Raw genomic sequence first — 19,494 nt, 5'->3', positions numbered from 1 at the left:
GGACCATCCTTATCCCCATTTTACAGTGGCTCAGTGGTTGAGCATCGACCTATGAACCAGGAGGTCTGGGTTCAATTCCCGATCAGAGCACATACCCCAGTTGCACTCAATCTCCAATAGGAGGCATGCAGGAGACAGCAGATCCATAATTCTCATCATTGATGTTTCTCTCTCTCTCTCTCTCCCTCTCCCCTCCTCCCTGAGAGCAATATATATATATATTTAAAAAGTAAAACAAATGGACAGCAGACAGACGATCCTGTGAGCATAGTGCTTCTGAAGACCAGGACTCAGGGGCAGTGGGGCAGGCCACCTGTGTTCCACCCCGGCATGATCTGGGTGCCGACACTGATTCAGGACAGCTGTGCTCTGGGATTCGGGCTCTTACAGACACAATGAGGCTAAGAAGAATGTGTGCTTGAGAGAGAGCACAGTCCCCCACCCCACCCCTCAGTGTGGTGGTTTCAGGGCCCGTGTACTGCTCGGGATCTCCCTCTGGAGAGAGTTCTGGGTGTGCCCAGTTCAGACAAATAAGCAGGCCTGTTGCAGTGGCCGCCAGCAGTCAGCAGCCTTCGTTTTCTGAGCATAGGAAGCCGCTCCAGGGAGTGTCTCCCCCACCTCTGTGGCCAGACAGGGCTCCAGTGCCCAGAGAGACACTGGGCTTTCAGCAGTGTTTGTTCCCAGGGACCCGGGGACCCCAGGGTAACTGGGAAGATGCCACCTCTGTAGAGCCACGGGCTGACCAGCAGTAAGAGGGTTGTGGACAAGCCATTCGGAAGATGGCTGACTTCTGCCGAAGACCAGCATTTTGGTTTTGGTGCCAGTGAGCAATTAACACCCATCGTCTGTTTGGGCCAGTGCTAGATTGTGACAGCAAAGCCCTAGCCCCGTGTTAGGCAAACTGCGGCTCGTGAGCCACATGTGGCTCTTTGGCCCCTTGAGTGTGGCTCTTTCTAAGCCTTAGGAGTACCCTAATTAAGTTAATAACAGTGTACCTACCTATATAGTTTAAGTTTAAAATATTTGGCTCTCAAAAGAAATTTCAATCGTTGTACTGTTGATATTTGGCTCTGTTGACTAATGAGTTTGCCGACCACTGCCCTAGTCCAGTTGCATTCCGAGGATACTTGTTCTTCTGTTATCTAGATCTTTAGCAAGTGACGATTACAACTGTTTATCAAATGACTAGTTGGCTTTGCTTTTAAAATCATTAATCTCACCTTTCTAGATCTACCTCGAAGCAATACACTGAATAGATAGAGATTCTGGAAAACTCGAGTTGGACAGGAAATATTTACAATTAAACGTCCATTTCTGTCTTCGGGGTTGTTTTGTCGCAGTGCAGCACAGGCCTGCATCTGCTCGTGCAATACGTGGTCTCCCTGTGCAAACTCCACTGCCCCAGAATCGTGTAATTTAATTTCTGAACAAACCTATGGTTAATGAGAAATACTTATTTGTTCTTATTCTGATTTTTGAAAATTGTGTTGAAATGCAAGAATCCACGTTCTTTCATGGGCAGAAGAAGCAACCTTACAGTATAAACACAGATTCCCCCCTGCTCTCCTCTGTGTTAAAGCCAACTCAGCCGGTGCAGAACTCAAGGAGGCCCCGGCTGTGAGGCGGCTGTCACAGACAGAAAATACTTGTGAGGCTTGCTTTTTTGCCAGAAAGTTTAATTCAGGGATAGGTTTTCATTTAAAATTATAGATATTAAGTTCTTATAACTTCAACTAAATACATTCTCCCAGTTTTTATAAATTTAACTTTAAGAAAATATTTTGGTAGAAAGTAGATGCTGTGCAGTCTGTTGGGCATCATAGCACATACAAACATCCATTCTCTCCTCTCCAGAAACAGAATCCTGATTTCTAGGATGTTCCATGGTACCTAAAATAAATGACAATGATTCCCAGCTGCCCCTGCAGCCAAGGAAATCACGTGACCAACCTTCGGCCAGTAAGATATAAGTACAAGTGTTATGTGAGACTCTTAACAATTCTCCCTGAGCGGGAGGGGAAGGCCCTCTTTTTCCCTATCTCCATCCAAGACATGTATGTGACGACTGAAGCTCGGCAGCTGTTTTGTACCATGAGGCCAAAGGCCCTCTGGATAGTATTATGATCTGATGTCCATGGAACCACCATGCCAACCCTAGACATTCTACCTGGACATTCTTTACATAAAAGAAAACTACACTCATGCCTTTAAAAAGCCACTGTTATTTTGAAATTTTCTATAACAGCAATCAAACCTAATATTAACTAATGCAGGGGATACCAAGGAATCTGGGGCGATTCAGAAAGTTGCCAGAAAGGCTAAGGAACAAGCACAAGGAAGTGAGATCTGGTTGTGGGGTTGTTCGGAGCATGAACTTTCAGGTCACGAGATTATGGTCAAGACCCGTTTCAGCCCCTTGTTAGTTATGTAACCTCGGGCAAGTCATTTCACTTTTCTGAACCTATTTCCTCATCTGTAACTTGAGCCAGCCAGTCCCGCCCTAGAGAACTGGAATTGGGATGAAGTGGGATAGTGCACAGAGACTACTACGCACGGTGTCTGTAGGCTTGTGTCCCCAGATGAATACCACAGCGGCTCCAGCGGCAAAGAAAAACTGGGCTGCAGTGGGAAGGCCAGGGAGGGTTGGGGGACAGGAGGGAGGGGAGTAAGAGATCAACCGAAGGACTTGTATGCATCCATATAACCATAACTAATGGACATAAGACACTGGGGGGTAAGGGAGGGCAGGGGTTTGTCAAGGGCAGGGGGGAAAAAAGGACACTTATGTAATACCCTTTGTAATACTTTAAGCAAAAAATTAAAAAAAAGAAAAAAAAAAGAAAACCTGGGTCCCAGAGTGTGGCGGGCGCCCGCAGGTGGGATTCAAGATTCCTTAGGCTGTAGAGCCGCACATCTTCATTAATTACGGCATAATGTCAATAAGAATAAGAAAAAAATGTAACAAGCACATTAAATCTGTGATTTCACAGATACTATTAAGACAGAGTAGTTATTTCGATTAAAAACAACAACAACACAGCAAATTAATTGAAAGGAAATTTTTGAGATCAACGTAGTCCTTGCAAAAATGGATGGGTTCCCAAGGAGACCGAAGTTTGGCAAACATGAGCCCATGAGAGGTGAGCTTGGGACCACATTCCACTCGCTCTGAGGGATGCTCTCGCCTCAGCCCTCCCAGAGCGCCTCCCTCCCAGCCCTTCCCTGCTGCGCTGGCGTAAGCTCCTCTCGCACTTCGGCCTTCCCGTGTGCACATGTGGGGTGGGGACCACCTCCTCGCTGTGGTTCCCTCCATGTCAGCAGAGTGTCTGGCACACGATTTCATGGCAGAGAATGGCCTCCTAAGTCTTCCCCTTTGTCAGAAGCTCTGGAAGACGCCTAGGTCAGAGAAACACAAAGGGGAAGGAAGGGTATTCGTTGAGGGTAGACTGAGGCAGCAGGGAACAGAACCAGAGGGAAGTGGGCATTGGAAATAAAGAGAAATGCCTCATCAATTAGGATGGAGGGCGGGCTGGATACATGGACAGGTGGATGGATGGAAGGAGAAAGGGACACAGGACATAGCATCTATGTTCTCAGCACACGAACCAGCGGGGAGAAGGGGATGTGGGGCAGGTGGCCTCAGAAACCGTGTTTACCAGCCTGCCTCTATCTATCTCACCCTAACCCCAGAACCAGGTGTGGCACACCCCGTGTAGGCTGCTGGGAGCTGACAGTGATGAACCGCAGGGGGCATCAGTTGAGCTGATGGCTGCCGCATGGCATTGAGGACCCAGCATTGGCAAATGTGATCTATTTTTTAAAGAAAGGCCAGAAATCCAATTTCCAAATGTTGCTCAGGCCAAAGCAAACACGTCTATAGGTCATACCTGGCCCGTTGAATGCATACCATGATGCTTGTCACTTCCTACCATCTGTGTATCAGAATGTAAACGGGAGGGACAGGTCCTGGCAGCCGTGCTCAGCCCAGAGTACCACAAGGCTCAGAGTCCCCGCTGAGCATGGCCTACAGCCGGGCGTTGTGGGAGAACTGTCTGTCCTCTGCCGTGAATTTAAGGCGCTGTCAGGACAAGAAAGGGCAGGTACCGTCAGAAACTCATTCTCGAAGGGCAGCCTGCAGGCCGCCCAGCTGCAGGCCCTTCCAGGAGAACAGGCCACGCAGAGAGGCGTGTCCAGCTCGGGCAAACCTCTGTGTAGGTGTGAGTGGCGGCTGGAGATCCTCTTAATGGGCCTAAAAGCAAAAACTAAGCTGTATCACACCAAGCAAACACTAGCGTGCTTTTCGTTTAAAACACAGAGATCTTGGAGAAAGAGATGTTTTCCTTCTCCGACCACCCACCTCCTTGTTCCGAACTGTTGAGTAGTTTAGCGATTTCCAGTTGAACCGTTTGGAAGCTGGGGGTGCAGCCTCGATCCTCCTCGGCTCCCCTTTCCCGCTGGCCTTGGCCTTAGAGATAAGAACCAGGATTGGAAAGAGCAACACCTTTACTCGCTGTTCTTTTCCCTTGGACCTATTGTACCTTTTCTGAGGCCGCCGAATGCCGTGTTCTCAGTGTGCCTTGTCGATTTGTTTTCCTCGGCCGTCAGAGTGACCAATGGCCAAGCTAGTCGGCAGATCCCCTCCCAGGCTGTGTGATGCTGTCGATACAACAGGCCGAATGAGCACATGAAGATGAGCTCCGGAGAAGTCTGATCAATCGCTTAACGATTGGACCATATCGACCAGAAACGGTTAATTCAGTTCCACGGGTCGACATTTCCTGGGGCTTCTGAGAAAAGTGTGTTATTTGCAAAAGTGGTGGAGAACTGAAGTCCTCCCAAGTAAACCTGCCCGGCCGTCGGCGAAGGGCGAGGGACCCCGGAGAGCTCGTGTGAGCGTGTTCTCACGGCTGGGCGGAGATGGCTTTTGCGGTGTTGACATCCACATCTACACAGTTGTTGCTGTGTTCTCGCCTGACCTGCTCCCCTGACGTTTGCGAGGCGACGAGCCATGTGGTTACTCAGTGGCAGCAGTCTTCCCGTTTGAATATTAACTGGGAAAGAAGTTAATATTTTCTAGGTGTGGTTTTTTTTTTTTAAATTTATGATATTGTTGGAAATTTAAATTTTCTGAAAGCTCCTCCCTAATGCTGATCACCCGTAGCACTTGCTGCCAGCCATGCAGACCTGCCCCCAGCCCAGGCAAGGCTGTTCCTCTTCTTTCTGCCGAGAAGCAATGAAACCCAAAGCACAGAAGTCATTCCGTTTGGGAGGTGGGGAAAAAACTAGACCTCAAACGTTTCTTAACCCCGAGACGGCGCTCCTCCTGTCTTTCGCCAAAAGTGCCGGGAGCGCTATCAAAGCTTCGAAATGGCGTCCAGTTCTCTAAGTCTGCTTTTATTAGTGATGAAGATATTGCTAAATATGTCAGTGTAGTCAAGGTTTCCTTAAGCTTTTGAATGTGTAACTTCATTGACTTGCGATTCATAATTTTCCTCCTAAACTGCTGTAAAGTCAACAAAAATGCCTTGGCAATTTTAGCACAGTTCCTAGGATGTTGGTTGGCACTCAAAGGGTTAAAACAAAACTTCTTTCTAACATGCTTATATCAAAAGGCGGCCATCTAATGCGACTCACTGTAACCAATTGCAAAATGAGTTTGGTTAAATTCAAAAAGTTTTTCTCACTTTAATCATGAAGGCTGCCTTGTTCCTAGGCTGGTTTAGAGGAAGCCCGCAGGGGTCCTGCCACGGGAAACCCCTCTCACCCACCCTGCCGCCCGGTCCCTGCAGCTGGGGCCACGGCTCCCCCTGGACGGGAGGGAGAGCAGTCTCTTCAGGAGCGAGGGCCCCACCTGCTCCTTCAGTCCCAAGGGGACCAGCCCTGTGCCAGATGCCGTGGCCCCGAGTGCACAGCGTGTGAGAGAACGCGACGTGCACCAGGCTAACTTTCCCCGCAAGGTCAGGCGTGCCCGGGCAGCGACAATGGTGCTGAGAGAGTGAGTGGATGCCCTAAGCCAGGAGCGAGCTTCAAGGAGGAGGTTTGTGCTGGACCGGAACCTTTGATGGCACTGCGGCGGAAGATTTAGACCTGGAAAGGGTCCTCTGGGCTGCGGGGGTGGCAGGAAGGCCAGGGTGAGAAGTATTTGGAGGGACTGGAGGGGTGAGACTCTGAGACCCTCCACAGTGGGAGGCAGCAAAGGGAGCAGCGAGCAGCTGGGGTGCAGATGTGGAGTGGAGAGAAGTCTGAGCTACAGATGGACTGACGGTGCCCTGATGCTGCCTTAGTCAGCTCCCCCAGCCCAGAGCGCTTCGGTCCCAGACCCAGGGAGGAAGAGGGATGTCTGCAAACCACAGCTAGTGTGGAAGGGGAGCTGGCATGACTTTCCAGAATCCTCGGTCCCCAGTAGCCGAGTGGCCGGTGTAGGAAGTGCTCAGCGGGTGCCACTTGCCATCAAGGAGGGTGTCTTTCCCACGCAGGCCTGAGAGAGCTGTAATGCAGGCCCGCTTCTTTTCCCTGTGATGGGATTAAATGTGCCTTCGGTTGGATTAAGTACCTCGGCACCTGCTAGAAGGAGCCGGTCCTCACCGCCCTGCGGTTGAGATGCCTCGCCCACCGGAGAGGTCTCCTCTGATCAGCGTTTGCCAGCTTCCTCCTTGTCCAGAACGGACCTGCTTCTGAAATTCCCAGTGAACAAGCCTCACCCCAGCCCCACGCATGTGTTTGGTTTACACGCATTTTTAGCAAGTAAATTGTAATGCCTGCAATTGTCATGTCCCCCTGAACATTATAGAAAACAGAGTCAAATCACTTTCATCCTAAACTGACGCCCAAATCCAGCACCTCAGGACACCAAAGCCTCAAGTCACATGGCTGTTGGTCTTGGGGGCTGGAGGCAAGTTTGAGAGGTATAGTGGGCTTTTTTTTTTTTTTTTTTTTTGTGGGGAGGGAGGAGGGAGAGGGAAAGGGAGAATACTACTCTATTTCTGAGAGAAATAGGGTTATTGAAATATTTATAGAATTGTTACACAGCTACGTTTTCTCTAATAAAAGTCCATTTCCTAAAATGTTAATTTTCCAGGAGTTCCGAGGGAGGATGGGAGGCACGGGATTTTTGACGTTGCATTTGTCAAATCCACAGAATGTGCAACCCAGGAAATGAACACCAGTGTGAACCTCAGGCTTTAGCTCAGAACAATGTATCGGTATTGGCTCATGAATTATAAAAACGTGCCACACTAATGCGGGTGTTAGGGAACTGAAGGAAAGGGGGAGTGTGTGGGAACTCTGTGCTGCTCTGAAAAGAAAAAATGGTTATTTTTTTAAAGTTAATTTTCCAGAAGCAAACCAGGTCTCAGGGAGCATAAAAGTGGGTCATGGACAGAAGCCAGGCTACTTGGGGGCTGTGAGTGGTCAATGACTGTGGTCCGCAGCCTGGGAAGGCATCCTCATCACAGGGACCCCCGAGGTCATCCTGCGAGCCCTTTAAACACGGCTCCCAAAATCCAGCCGGTGTGGCTCAGAGGTTGAGCATCAACCTAAGAACCAGGAGGTTACTGGTTCTATTCCTGGTCAGGGCACATGCTCAGGTTTCGGGCTCCATCCCCAGTGGGGGGCGTGCAGGAGACAGGCAATCAATGATTCTCTCTCATCTTTAATGTTTCTCTCTCTCTCCCTCTCCCTTCCTCTCTGAAATCAATAAAAACATATTTTTTTAAAAAAATTACTACCAAAAAAAGCAGTTTCTGTAAGACCTGGAGAAGGACCTTGCAAGTGAGATTCTTCACTAGGTAGGTTTTGGTACCATTTTTTTTTTTTTCTTAATCAGAAGATTCCCTTTCACCTGTACCCACAACACTTTACATCTAACAACCACCCTACAAATTAGCAGCTGCTTCACTTTGCCCAGGTTTAACTTGGTCCACGGGCAGTCTGGGATGTCTGATGCTGCAGACAGATATGCAGAAGCTGCCCTCCGGGTGGGCTGGGAACCTGCACCCGCTCTCCCAGCTGTGGGAGCGCTATCATTTCACGGCCCTGTGGACAATGTCTCTGGGGACCACCACTGAAACGGCAATAAAATCTAACAGGAGCCTTCAGAAGCCCACTTGTTGGTTTGGTTTCAAGGGTATTACTTCATTATCACACCCTGTTTTAATGAAACCCAAGACTTCTTTCTTGAAAGACAAAAAAAGTGGAATCCAAGTAGAATTCTATAAAACCTTTTTATTATATAGAAATGGCTGCCACTGGCGATTTCCAGGAAAATGGGTAGCAGTTGGCTACACAAATTGTGACCTTCTGGACGGGGATACCAACCTGTTTTACCACGGGAGGCAGGGGTGGGGAGTGTGAGAGAAACACAATTTCAGGTCTGCTAGGCCCCTGTGTAAGCCGCTCAACATTCTGTGATGCGAACAGAGGTTGCCAAGCCCAAGGTGTCGTCTCTTCTGGATGCTGGTGCGAGAAGCCATGGAGAGTGGCAAAGCCAGCAAAAGGAAGAATTGGCAATGCGTCCAGCTTCCTCATCACCCCTTTTCCCCAAGCTCTGGGCAGACAGAGGATCAAGGGCCACTTACTTCTCTGGCCTTGTGTGTTTGGCTTTGTGAACAGAGGCTGTGCAAATGTGGGTGCTAGATGGTGGGCCAGAGCCCAGGGTGGGCAGTAGCGTGACCCTGAGTGTGCCGCGCCATCACGGCCAAGGGTGAACCTGAGTGGGGCGGCAGAGAGGCTTAGAAAAGACAGACAAGAGAATGAAAGCTGGGCATGTCTTTATTTTATAGCAGATGCCACGAGGCAAAGTAAGGGCATGATCAAGATGTTTACAACATTCTCATGGGTTTCAATCCTTACTCAACTACATGCACCTGAACTCTGTCAAGCCCACATCACTCAGGCACGTGGGGGCACGTGTTGAGACCATAGGTTCAAGCTTACAACTACAGCTGTTGGCTATAGTTGTGCTGGGAGGGCCCTGCCCTCCAAGCTGGGACTTGCACGTGGCAATGAGAGGACTGTGCCCTCTCATCAGTCCAAGGCTTGAACCTGTCCAAACACTGTAGCGGCTCCCCACACCTGAGGGAAGTGGGTTTTCTGCAGAACTAACCCTTTGGAGAAGACAATGAAGAGACAAGAGTTCTGAAGGCGATAGGCAGAAAGACTGCTTGAACAGCACCTGGTTGTGGCAGCAGAGCCGGGCTGGGCAAGGAAAGCTGAGGCAGAGCATATGCTGCCGAGAAGGATGTGGCTGTGGCCACCAAAACAAGGGGCGGTGGGAACTCCTGATGGTGCACGGAACCACACGGGGTGGGGGGTGGGACTCTCAGTAATTGAGGAAAGAGAGCAACAAGTTTAAAGGGCCCTTTGGTTTCTAACTTAGGGATTATGATAGTTTCAATACAGGCACATCCACAGTTCCCTCAGGCTTCGCTAAAAGTTGCTTAGACCTAAGAGGCAGGGGCCGCCCTGGAAATGCTGTGCTTAAGTGTCTGGACTTCAGTTGTCATTGATATGCTGGTTAAGAAGCTACCGTCTAAGACAAGTCAAAACATCGTCCCACGGAGCTGATGCCTCCTGGGCAGCCAGCCCTGTCCCAGTCTTTACTCCAAGAGTTAGGCGTTGGACATTGGCCAGGGTTTGTAGGGGCCCAAAACCTTGTAGCTAGGACTCCCATCGATTGGACTGCTTTCATTCAAAGGTCAGTGGCCTCGAGTATCTCCAGAGGTGAGCAGTCCCTGACTGATTTCCACTGGGTGCCCTCCTGACACCCAGACACACCTTTGCGTGCTGCGGGGCTCAGAAAGACCATCGTTAAACCCTGGTTTCACACACAGCTTTCCTGCTGTTCCCATTGAGTTTCCTCCTTTCTTCATATTTGGGGAATTTTGCAGAGTTTTGTCACCTATTTATTTGGCACAATTTTATTCTGTATCAATGAAAGGCCAATCAAGGCCAGGCATATAGAAGATATACAGTGCAGTGTGTGTTCATTCATTATTCATTCATTTCATGAACAAATATAGGATGCCTGTTGCAGCAAATGCTGAGCTAGATGGCTATGGAGCGATTACACAACAGCTCTGACTATACCCCTGCCTCTAGGAGACCCTTCCCACCCATCACCTTCCTGAGCTCATCTCCTACCCCCCCCCCCCCCCCCCCGCTTTGTTTATATCCATCCCACCTCCCTATATGGTCTGGGCACAGCCCTGCCTCTGCTCACTGTTTGCACCTGCTGTTCCCTCTCTCCGAAGCCTTTTCCCTGCAATCTCCGCCAGGCTTTCGCTCTCGCTCCCCTCAGGTGCTTGCTCGCTCAGTCACCGCCTTAGGTGACGTAACCTTTCTTTGGCCTCCTCCTGTCCTTTCTGGACTTATGCTTTCTCCTAAGCAGTTCTCATTCTCTAACATTTTATATATTTACCTATTTGTGGCTCGAATATAAAGAGTGTTTGTCTGTTTTGGTCCCTGCTGTTTCCCCAGTACCCAGATCAGTTCTGAGCACAGAATGGGGAAGGAGTAAATATTAGTAAACTTAATAGTTGGAGGAACATATGATCTGAACAACCAAGTAGGTAATTAAGCATGAAATTGGGTCATGTTCTGGTCAAGTGAGTGGATGATAGGTAATAACTGATAGAGCTAAATCCATGCTGCTCATAGCACAGACTTTTGTCATTAGATTTGTCTCTTAATACCTCAGTAGGCCCTGGGACTCATTAGCTGCTTCCCCGAGAATTAACTTTAAGCCTCGGAAAACAGAAGATGCCCATCTGCGTGTGGGCACCAGTTTTTTTTTCTTCCCCTGTGCACCTATATAACATCTATTAACAGTAACAGGGATGACAGACATCCAGTAAGAGTGAAGCCCGCATAATCGATGTGTCTCTAACCCTGAAGCAGTGAAGTTTCCTGTTCCAAGACACTGAGCATTCAAATAAAGTTAAGAGTTTAGAACACCAACAAATGTTCTTGGTTATTCCAAGAATGCATCAGATTTTCAGCCCTCAGTAAATAAAGGAGAGCCATATTGTTCCCGTGAAAGAAAGCATGTATCCAAGCAGTTTTCTGTGAAAAGTTAGCAAATACAAACACGAAGAGAGCTGCTCTCCTGAAAGAGATTCAATTAAGCATCAGGGCAATTGTACGAGGACCGTGTTGCAACACCGAGGTGGCCTGTTTTTCTGGTCATTATTAATCCAGAAACCTTAATGATGAGCAACGTTTGTGTTATTGTCTCCCCAAATTTAATTTGTTTATGCAGCAGTTCAGTTAATCCTGCAATCTGTTTTTCTCAAATGAGGGCAGATAATGGAGACACCGTTCTTTACAAGTCTTCAGGCTTTTAAATTCTGATAAAATCAGGATTCTTCACTGGGTCTTGCCCCAGCCCTGAATTAAACCACTTTGAATGTAATTATGGAACCTGGCCCTACATCAGGAACATCCATTTAAAAAATTGATTGGCCAGGCTGTTCCACAGGGCATTTTATGAGCAAACGATTGCAGTGGGGCCAGGACTGTAATTTGCAAAGGCAAAAAAGCAGGTAAATACTTTATTAGTGGTAATGAGAGGGTTTCCAGCTAACTGAATCTTCTCTTCCCTCACTAGCTACTTCACGGAGCCCTGGTGCATGGCCCTCTTTCACGATCGTTTTATTGATCTCAGGAAAGAGTTACGCCAAATCTTAACCTCCAAGAAGGTAAGAGTGGTTAATGGCTATGTGGGTTGTTCCTTGCAAATTATAAACCATTTGCATTGTTGATCATTTAGACTTTCCCCTACATTCCCACTTTATGGTTTTACTTTTAAAACTACCTGTACTTCATGTAAACAAACTACAGTGTATGTAAACATGATGGTGATATTCAGGGAACATGGATTATTTAAATCCTTTTATGAGGGGCACATTTCCTTTTCCTTTTCACAAATAATTGTATTTTCATCATCAGCTGACAGTGTTGGCTGAAAACTGGAGATGAGTTCTATCTACTGGGTGGTAAGACTGGTGCTGACTGCCCTCCCTTTGATGCCTCAGATTCCCACTGCCTCTCAAAATGTAATCTGCAGCTCACTGCTGCCCCATAGGAAACATCCATTCCTTTATTACTTACCCATCAAACCTCCGTGCCAAATTCCTCTAGACCCCAGCTCTGAGCCTCTCTGTGAATGTTTTGCATAGGGCCAAGGGTTTTAGGTGTCAAGCTTAAAAGGGAAGCTTTTCCTTCATCTTTCTAAGTAAACTGTCAAACCCAGTGATCCGCTTTTGTGGCGCTGAGGACCGTCAGCCTGCACCAGTGAACAGACGTTTACTGTGGGTCAGTTTACTATAAACGAACAGCGTGGGCAGCGGGCCCTTGCAGGAGGTCAGAAGTGGCCATGGGCATTTGGGGAAGACACACGAAAGGCTCCCCAACCATTCTTGTGGGTTTTTAGATTTCCAGAAAGTGAAACTTCTGAAAGAAAAGCCTCCACTGGGGACTGTTCTGTTTTCCACATTTGTATTTGTCAAATGGAAAAGGCCACAGGAAGAGGTGGTGCATGTAGTGGTCTCTGCCTCCAGCTCAGATCCCTGGGGGACAGGGCCTAGCTGTTCCACCTCGGAGAGCTGAGGAAGGGGTAAAGGAGGGGACGTGATGTGTGCAAGAACTTGGCGCAGAAGAAGGCTGTCAGTAAGTGCCGACCACCACAGGTAGCAGCGGTGGTGACGGTTACGGTAGAGACAGGCTGACAACGGAAATGCCAGTCACATGCACACATGCAGGAATTTCATTTAAGAGTCTGATATTAGGGAAATAGAGAGTATAACCATCCCCAAAGAATAACAGTAATTCCTTTCCTCTAACATTGAGTTGCTGTAACCTATTCCATCTCAGTTTCTGCCTTTTCCTCAGGCAAATTCAGAACTTCAGTCCCATAAACTGTGCTATCCCAGAGCTTAGCATATCAATTTTCCTCTTTCTCTGCATGTGGAGAAAGAAATAAAAGACTATTATCTATGACTGTTACAAGTCACCTCAAATCTATATGTCATTTATTTTAAAAAGAAGCTCAGTATAAGACATCTCAAATCCTTTTGTGGACGTAGAGAGGAAATCCATTGGCATTGCAGTTAGCTGCGACTGAAGCCAAAGAATCATTGACCAGAGTGAAATGTGGAGTAAAAATTACCCTTCAAAATTCATTAAGAACTATATAACAATTATAAACATACACATACCTAACAACAGAACCCCAAGATATGTGAAGCAAAAGTTGACAGAATTGGAGGAAGAGATTGTCCTAAAATAATAGTTGGAAACTTCACTCTCTCACTTTTAATAATGCATAGAATAATCAGAAGATCAATAAGGAAATAGAGGACTTGAACAGCACTATAAAAGAACTAGTCTTAACACATATATATAGAACACTCTACCCAACAATAGCAAGATGCACATTCTTCTTAAGTACACACGGATCATTCTCCAGGATAGGCCATATGTTAGACTACAGAATGACTGTCAATAAATTTTAAGTATTTAAATCATACAAAGTATATTCTCTAACCACAATGAAATTAAACTAGGAATCAAAAACAGAAAGAAAACAAAAATACACAAATTTGTGGAAATTAAACAACATATTCTTAAGCAACTTCTTTTATTTCAAAAAAGGAATCTAATGTGATATTAGAAACACGTAGAGACTAATGAAAATGAAAACACAACACACCAAAATTTATGGGATGCAGCAAAAAGAAGCTTTCAGAAGAAAATTCATAGCTATAAATACCTACATTTAGAAAGGAAGGAAGGAAGGAAGGGAGGGAGGGAGGAAGGAAGGAAGAAAGGAAGGAAGGAAGGAAGGAAGGAAGGAAGGAAGGAAGGAAGGGAAGGAAGATAGATCTTGCCCTGGCCAGGTAGCTCAGTTGGTTAGAGCATCATCCCAACATGCCAAGGTTGCAGGTTCAAGCCCCTGATCGGGGTACATATAAGAATTGACCAATGAATACATAGATAGGTGGAACAACAAAACAATGTTTCTCTTTCTCTTTCTCTAAAATCAATCAATCACTCAATAATTTTTCAAGAAGAAAGTTTCCAAGTCAATAACCTAATTTTATATCTTAAAGAACTAGAAAAAGAAAACCAAACAAAACCCAATCCCAGCAGAGGAAAGAAATAATAAAAATTTTAGTGGAGATAAGTGAAATAGAAAATTTTTTAAATGACAGAGAAAATTGATGAAAACAAAAGTTGGTTCTTTGAAAAAATCAACAAAATTGACAAATCTTGAACCAAACCGACTAAGAAAAAGGATATATTACTAAAAGAAATGAAAGACATTGCTACTGACTTTGCAGAAGTAAAAAAGGATTATAAGAGAATACTATGAACAACTGTATGCCAATCAATTAAATAACCTAGATGAAACAGACAAATTCCTAGAAACACATAAACTACAAAAACTGACTCAAGAAGAAATAGAAAATCTCAACAGATCTATAAAAAGTGAAAGTATTGAATCAGCAATCAGAAACCTCCCAGCAAAGAAAAGCCGAGGACCAGATGGCTTCACATTTAAAGAATTAACACCAAAACCAGACAAAGATGTCAAAAGAAAAGAAAACCACAGAACAAATTCCCTATGTGTTAAAATTCAAAAATCTTCAACTGATAGCTAGCAAACTAAATCCAGCAGCATAAAACCATAGCCAAGTGAGGTTTACCCCCCCAAAATGGAAGAGTGGTTCAAGATATAAAAATTAGTCAATGTAATACACTACATTAATAGAATGAAGGGGGCAAATGCTACCACCTCAATAGATGCAGAAAAAGCATTTGGCTAAATCAAACACGCTTCCATGGTAAAAGCGGTTTGAAAAAAAACAAAACAGTAGAAGGGAACTGTCCCAACCTAGTAAAGCATTCATACAATGATGTTGAAAGAGTGAGTGCTTCACCTCTGTGATTTGGAACAAGACAAGGATGCCTGCTTTCATCACATTTAACATCGTACTGGAAGTTCTAACCAGAGCAATTAGGCAGGAAAAAGAAAAGAAAAAAGGCGTCCACATTGGAAAGGAAGAAGGAAAACTATCTCTCTTCTCCAATGACATGATCTTTTATATAGAAAATCCTATAAAATGCACAAAATAACATTAGAGCTAACAAATAAATTCTGCAAAGTTATAGGATACAAGATCATACAATAATCAGTGGTCTACATTAACAATGAATAATCCAAAAATGAAACTGAGAAAACAGTTCAATTTATGATAGCATCAAAATAATAAAATACTGCCCTAGCTGGTTTGGCTCAGTGGATAGAATGCTGGCCTGCGGACTGAAGGGTCCCAGGTTCGGTTCCGGTCAAGGGCACATGCCTGGATTGCGGGCTGGATCCCCTGTGTGGGGCATGCAGGAGGCAGCCAACCAATGATTCTCTCATCAGTGATGTTTCTGTCTCTCTCTCCCTCTCACTTCCTCTCTGAAATCAATAAAAAGATTCTTTAAAAATTAAAAAAATAAAATACTTGGGAATAAATGTAACCAAGAAGGTGCAAGACTTGCACACTGAAAACAAAGCATTTCTGAAAGAAACCAAAGAAATGGAAACACGTCTGTGTTCATGGATTTGAAGACTTAATATTGTTAAGATGGCAATACTATCCAAAACAACCCACCACTTCAATGCAATCCTATCAAAATCCCAATGATATATTTTGTAGAAGGAAAAGCCAACCCTTACATGGAAATGCAAGAGACTCCAAGCAGCCAAAACAATTTTGGCTGTTAAAAAAAAAAAATCAAAGGACATCTTATATAATACAACCCTAATATGCAAATCGATCAAATGGTGGAACAACCAATGGAACCACTGGTCTCTATGACATGCACTGACCACCAGGGGGCAGACGCTTAATGCAGGAGCTGCTTCCTGGCGGTCAGTGTGCTTCCCTGTGAGAGCACCACTTAGCCAGAAGCTGGGCTCAAGGCTGGCTGGCTGGCTGGCTGGTGAGCACAGCAGCTGTGGAAAGAGCCTCTCCTGCCTCTGCAGCAGCGCTAAGGAACAGTGAGCCCAGCTTACAGCTGGTGAGTGCAGCGGCGGTGGTGGGAGCCTCTTCCGCCTCCGCTGCAGGCGGGCAGTAAGGAGCGAGGGGTCCCAGACTGCGAGAGTCCCGGACTATGGACTACGAGAGGGATGTCTGAGTGCTGGCTTAGGCCCGATCCCCCCTGGGATTGTTAATGTAGACCACTGATTATTGTATGATCTTGTATCCTAAGCTGGCAGGTGGACATCCCCCAAGGGGTCCCGGACTGCAAGAGGGTGCAGGCCAGGCTGAGGGACCCCCCAGCCCCCACTCCCAGTGCACAAATTTCATGCACCGGGCCTCTAGTACTCTATGAAATTTCAAAACTTACTACAAATCAACAGTATCCAAGACGGGTGGTACTTATATAAAGGTAGGTAGACAGATCAATGAAATAAAATTGAGAGTCCAGAAGTAAAGTCATTTACATGTAAAGATGTTAACATGATCAATCATTAGGAAAATTCCGAGCAGAACCACAATGAAATGTCAGGTTATACCCACTAGGCTGGCTCTACAAAAAAGTAATAATATAACAAGTATTAGCAAGAATATAGAAAAATTGGAACCCTCACACATTACTGATGGGAATATAAAATTGTGCAGTTGCTGTGGAAAATGGTTTGATGGTTCCTCAAAAACTTACCCATGGAATTATTATATGACCTAGTCATTGCACTCCTAGGTATGTACATCCAAAGAATTTAGAAATCCAAATGAACACTCATACATGAATGTTCATAGCAGCACTATTCAGAATAAACAGCCTAAATGCCATCAACGGATCAATGGATAAACAATGTGGTATATCCACAGAATGTAATATTATTCTGCCATAAAAAGAAATGAAGTCCTGAGATAGTCTACGAAGTGGATGAACATCAAAACACTATGTTAAATGAAAGACCCAGACACAAAGGACCATGTATTTCATGTGGCATTGGGAAGTGGGTTGGTCATAGGTGAGCACTCTGAGAGGGGAGATGGTTACCTTGAGAGGGAAGGTGGTCACACTAAGAGATCACACTATACTAGTAAGAAGCAAGTAAAAAGCACAAAAAACCCTGTTTACAATCTAGAGAGCACTGTTTGTCTTAGGTAAATTTAAAAGTTCTATTTTGTGACTTTACACCATTTACCCAAATATCAGAGCAGTGTTATATAAGAGCCCAGAGTCTTCAATAATTATTGTGGGAATAAAAATAATTGTAAGTTGATTGATTTTGCCTGATATAATTCTCCTGAAAAATTAAGGGAGAAGAAACAAGGCTCATATATTGCAGCATATAAGCTTGGGGGCTGCTGGGGGCAATCCAGTGATTCGGCATCTCTAATATTTAGTAGCGTCTCACTTAAAAAAACAAGTGACAATTTCCCTATGCCTCCCTATAATTGGAATATATTTTTATCTATAAGTTCTTACTATTAATAAATTAATGATGCAGTAGAACTCTGCAAGTTATCCACTATTTTGTTCAAAATAAAAAGAATTATTAGAAGTTCAAATAAATATAGCATGCAAGTCCATGTGACTCTTCCTTTAAGGTAATTTTCAATTATTGTGGTGTTCAGAAAGCATGCAGCTCAAACCTTGGTGACGTGCTTTTTATAACAATCCTCCTATAAATAGATACATGGGCAGACGAAGTAAATATAGTGCAAAGTTGGCCATAGAATCCAGGTACAATTCTGTCAACTTGCTGCGTGTTTGAATATTTTTGGAATAAAATGTTGGGGAGAAATCTCTACGATATTAGGGAGATGCACAGCATATGATTCTCAACTTCACATAACTTTGTTCTCCCAGAGTTCTATCTCCAGAGATATCAATGAAATTTGGCTTTACTAAGAATGTATTCTAAGGTTTAAAAATCCTATTTATTAAGGATCTAACCAGATGAAGTAAACCATCTAGGAGTTTTCATGTAAAAAAATTTAATCAGCCCTAGCCTGTTTGGCTCAATGGATAGAATGCCAGCCTGCAGACTGAAGGGTCCGGGGTTCAATTCCAGTCAAGGACACATGCCTGGGTTGCAGGCTCAGGCTCCATCCCCAGTAGGGTCCATGCAGGAGGCATCCAATCAATGATTCTCTCTCATCATTGATATTTCAATCTCTCTCTCCCTCTCCCTTCCTCTCTCTGAAATCAATAAAAATCTAATTAAAAAAAACGTTTAATCACTCCCTTTAAAATAAGCATGATTACAGATCATTTTTATCTGCAAATCAAGAGCTTAAAATTACCATGCTTGATGAACCTTGAGGATGTAATGCGAAGTGAAGTAAATTAATCACAAAAAGACAAATACTATATAATTCCACTTTTATGAGGTCCCTGGAGTAGTCAAAATCATTGAGTCAGAAAGTAGGATGGTGGTTCCCAGGAACTGGGAGGAGGGGGGATGGGGACTTAGTGTTTAATGGGGACAGAGTTTCAGTTTGGGAAGATAAAAAGATTCTGGAGATGATTGCATAACAACATGAATGTCCTTAATGCCACTGAAATATGCATTTAAAAATGGGTAAAGTGGTAAATTTTGTCATGTATATTTGGCCACAATCAAAAATATTTTTTAAAAGCTAGGAAACAATGACCATCCTTGGGGAACTGAGCGCTATGTTCTTCATGTTCATGCAACTGCTCTCGTCATGGGGCTTACATGCATGTAATTTCTGTATCTGGCCTCTTACTGTGTTTTCCAGGAGGAAGAACTTCCCTCCATAGAAGAGTTAGCCCGTCAGCTAGTAGATGAGGACATTGACCTGACTGAGAAGCCCAGGACATACCTCAAAAGAGTTTACGAGGAAAGCATCTACAAGATGCTGGTGGAGAGGAGCATCCTTGACTACCTGCACTATAACCACTACCACCTGCCTATGTACGCGTGGCCAGGCATCATTTAGTGTGGCCACGGTCTCCACTTTATTGTTCCCACACCTGTAGTTCCTAGAAGCGCTCTGTATAAGTAGGAAGCCTCTCTGAAGCCTGGCTTGACAGCCAAGCACCATTGTCTCCTGGTTTTGTTCTGTCTTCCCCCGCATGCACTTACGCATGTCATTTTCTGTCGTCCCAGTAGGTGGCGCACGGCTGTGCGCCTCTATCCTGGGCCAGGGAGCTGCTCTGCTAATACCAGACATGTCTATACAGAAGAATCTGTTTTCGCAATAAAATAAGATCAGACTGTGTAAAACGTGTTTTTACCTTGGGTATGACTTTCATTTCCTGAAACGTTCTGCCGCCAATTTTGTTATTCACGTTTACCCAGGAATAATCCTAGGCAATAAAAAGGAAAATCGTGTGCCCACATGGAACATTCGTGAAACTGATGATGAGAAATTAACTCTGTAATTCAACATCAGAGGGACTGATTGTGTAGGAAAATGTAAAGCAACTTTTGGAATGAGGAGGCTGCAATCACAGACC

The 19,494-nt window shown here is 45.1% G+C and overlaps 1 protein-coding gene across 4 annotated transcripts in view; it reads left to right on the top strand.

Moving 5' to 3' along the window:
• CFAP61 (cilia and flagella associated protein 61) overlaps nt 1–19,246 on the top strand; it is a 244,904-nt gene extending 225,658 nt beyond the window's left edge. For 3 of the 4 annotated variants that reach the window (XM_070419827.1, XM_070419826.1, XM_070419830.1), the window contains 2 exons: nt 11,606–11,696; nt 18,774–19,246. In XM_070419827.1, coding sequence (XP_070275928.1) covers nt 11,606–11,696; nt 18,774–18,974 — 292 coding nt within the window. In that variant the 3' untranslated portion in view covers nt 18,975–19,246. The remainder of the gene's footprint in view (nt 1–11,605; nt 11,697–18,773) is intronic. The other variant, XM_070419828.1, reaches the window with a different exon arrangement.
• Nucleotides 19,247–19,494: the final 248 nt, after the last annotated feature.

This window comes from Myotis yumanensis, unplaced genomic scaffold (genome assembly GCF_028538775.1).
Source record: "Myotis yumanensis isolate MYYU_CA2020_CCGP unplaced genomic scaffold, mMyoYum1.0.hap1 SCAF_7, whole genome shotgun sequence".
Lineage (NCBI taxonomy): Eukaryota > Metazoa > Chordata > Mammalia > Chiroptera > Vespertilionidae > Myotis > Myotis yumanensis.
This window is presented reverse-complemented; position numbering and strand designations above follow the sequence as displayed.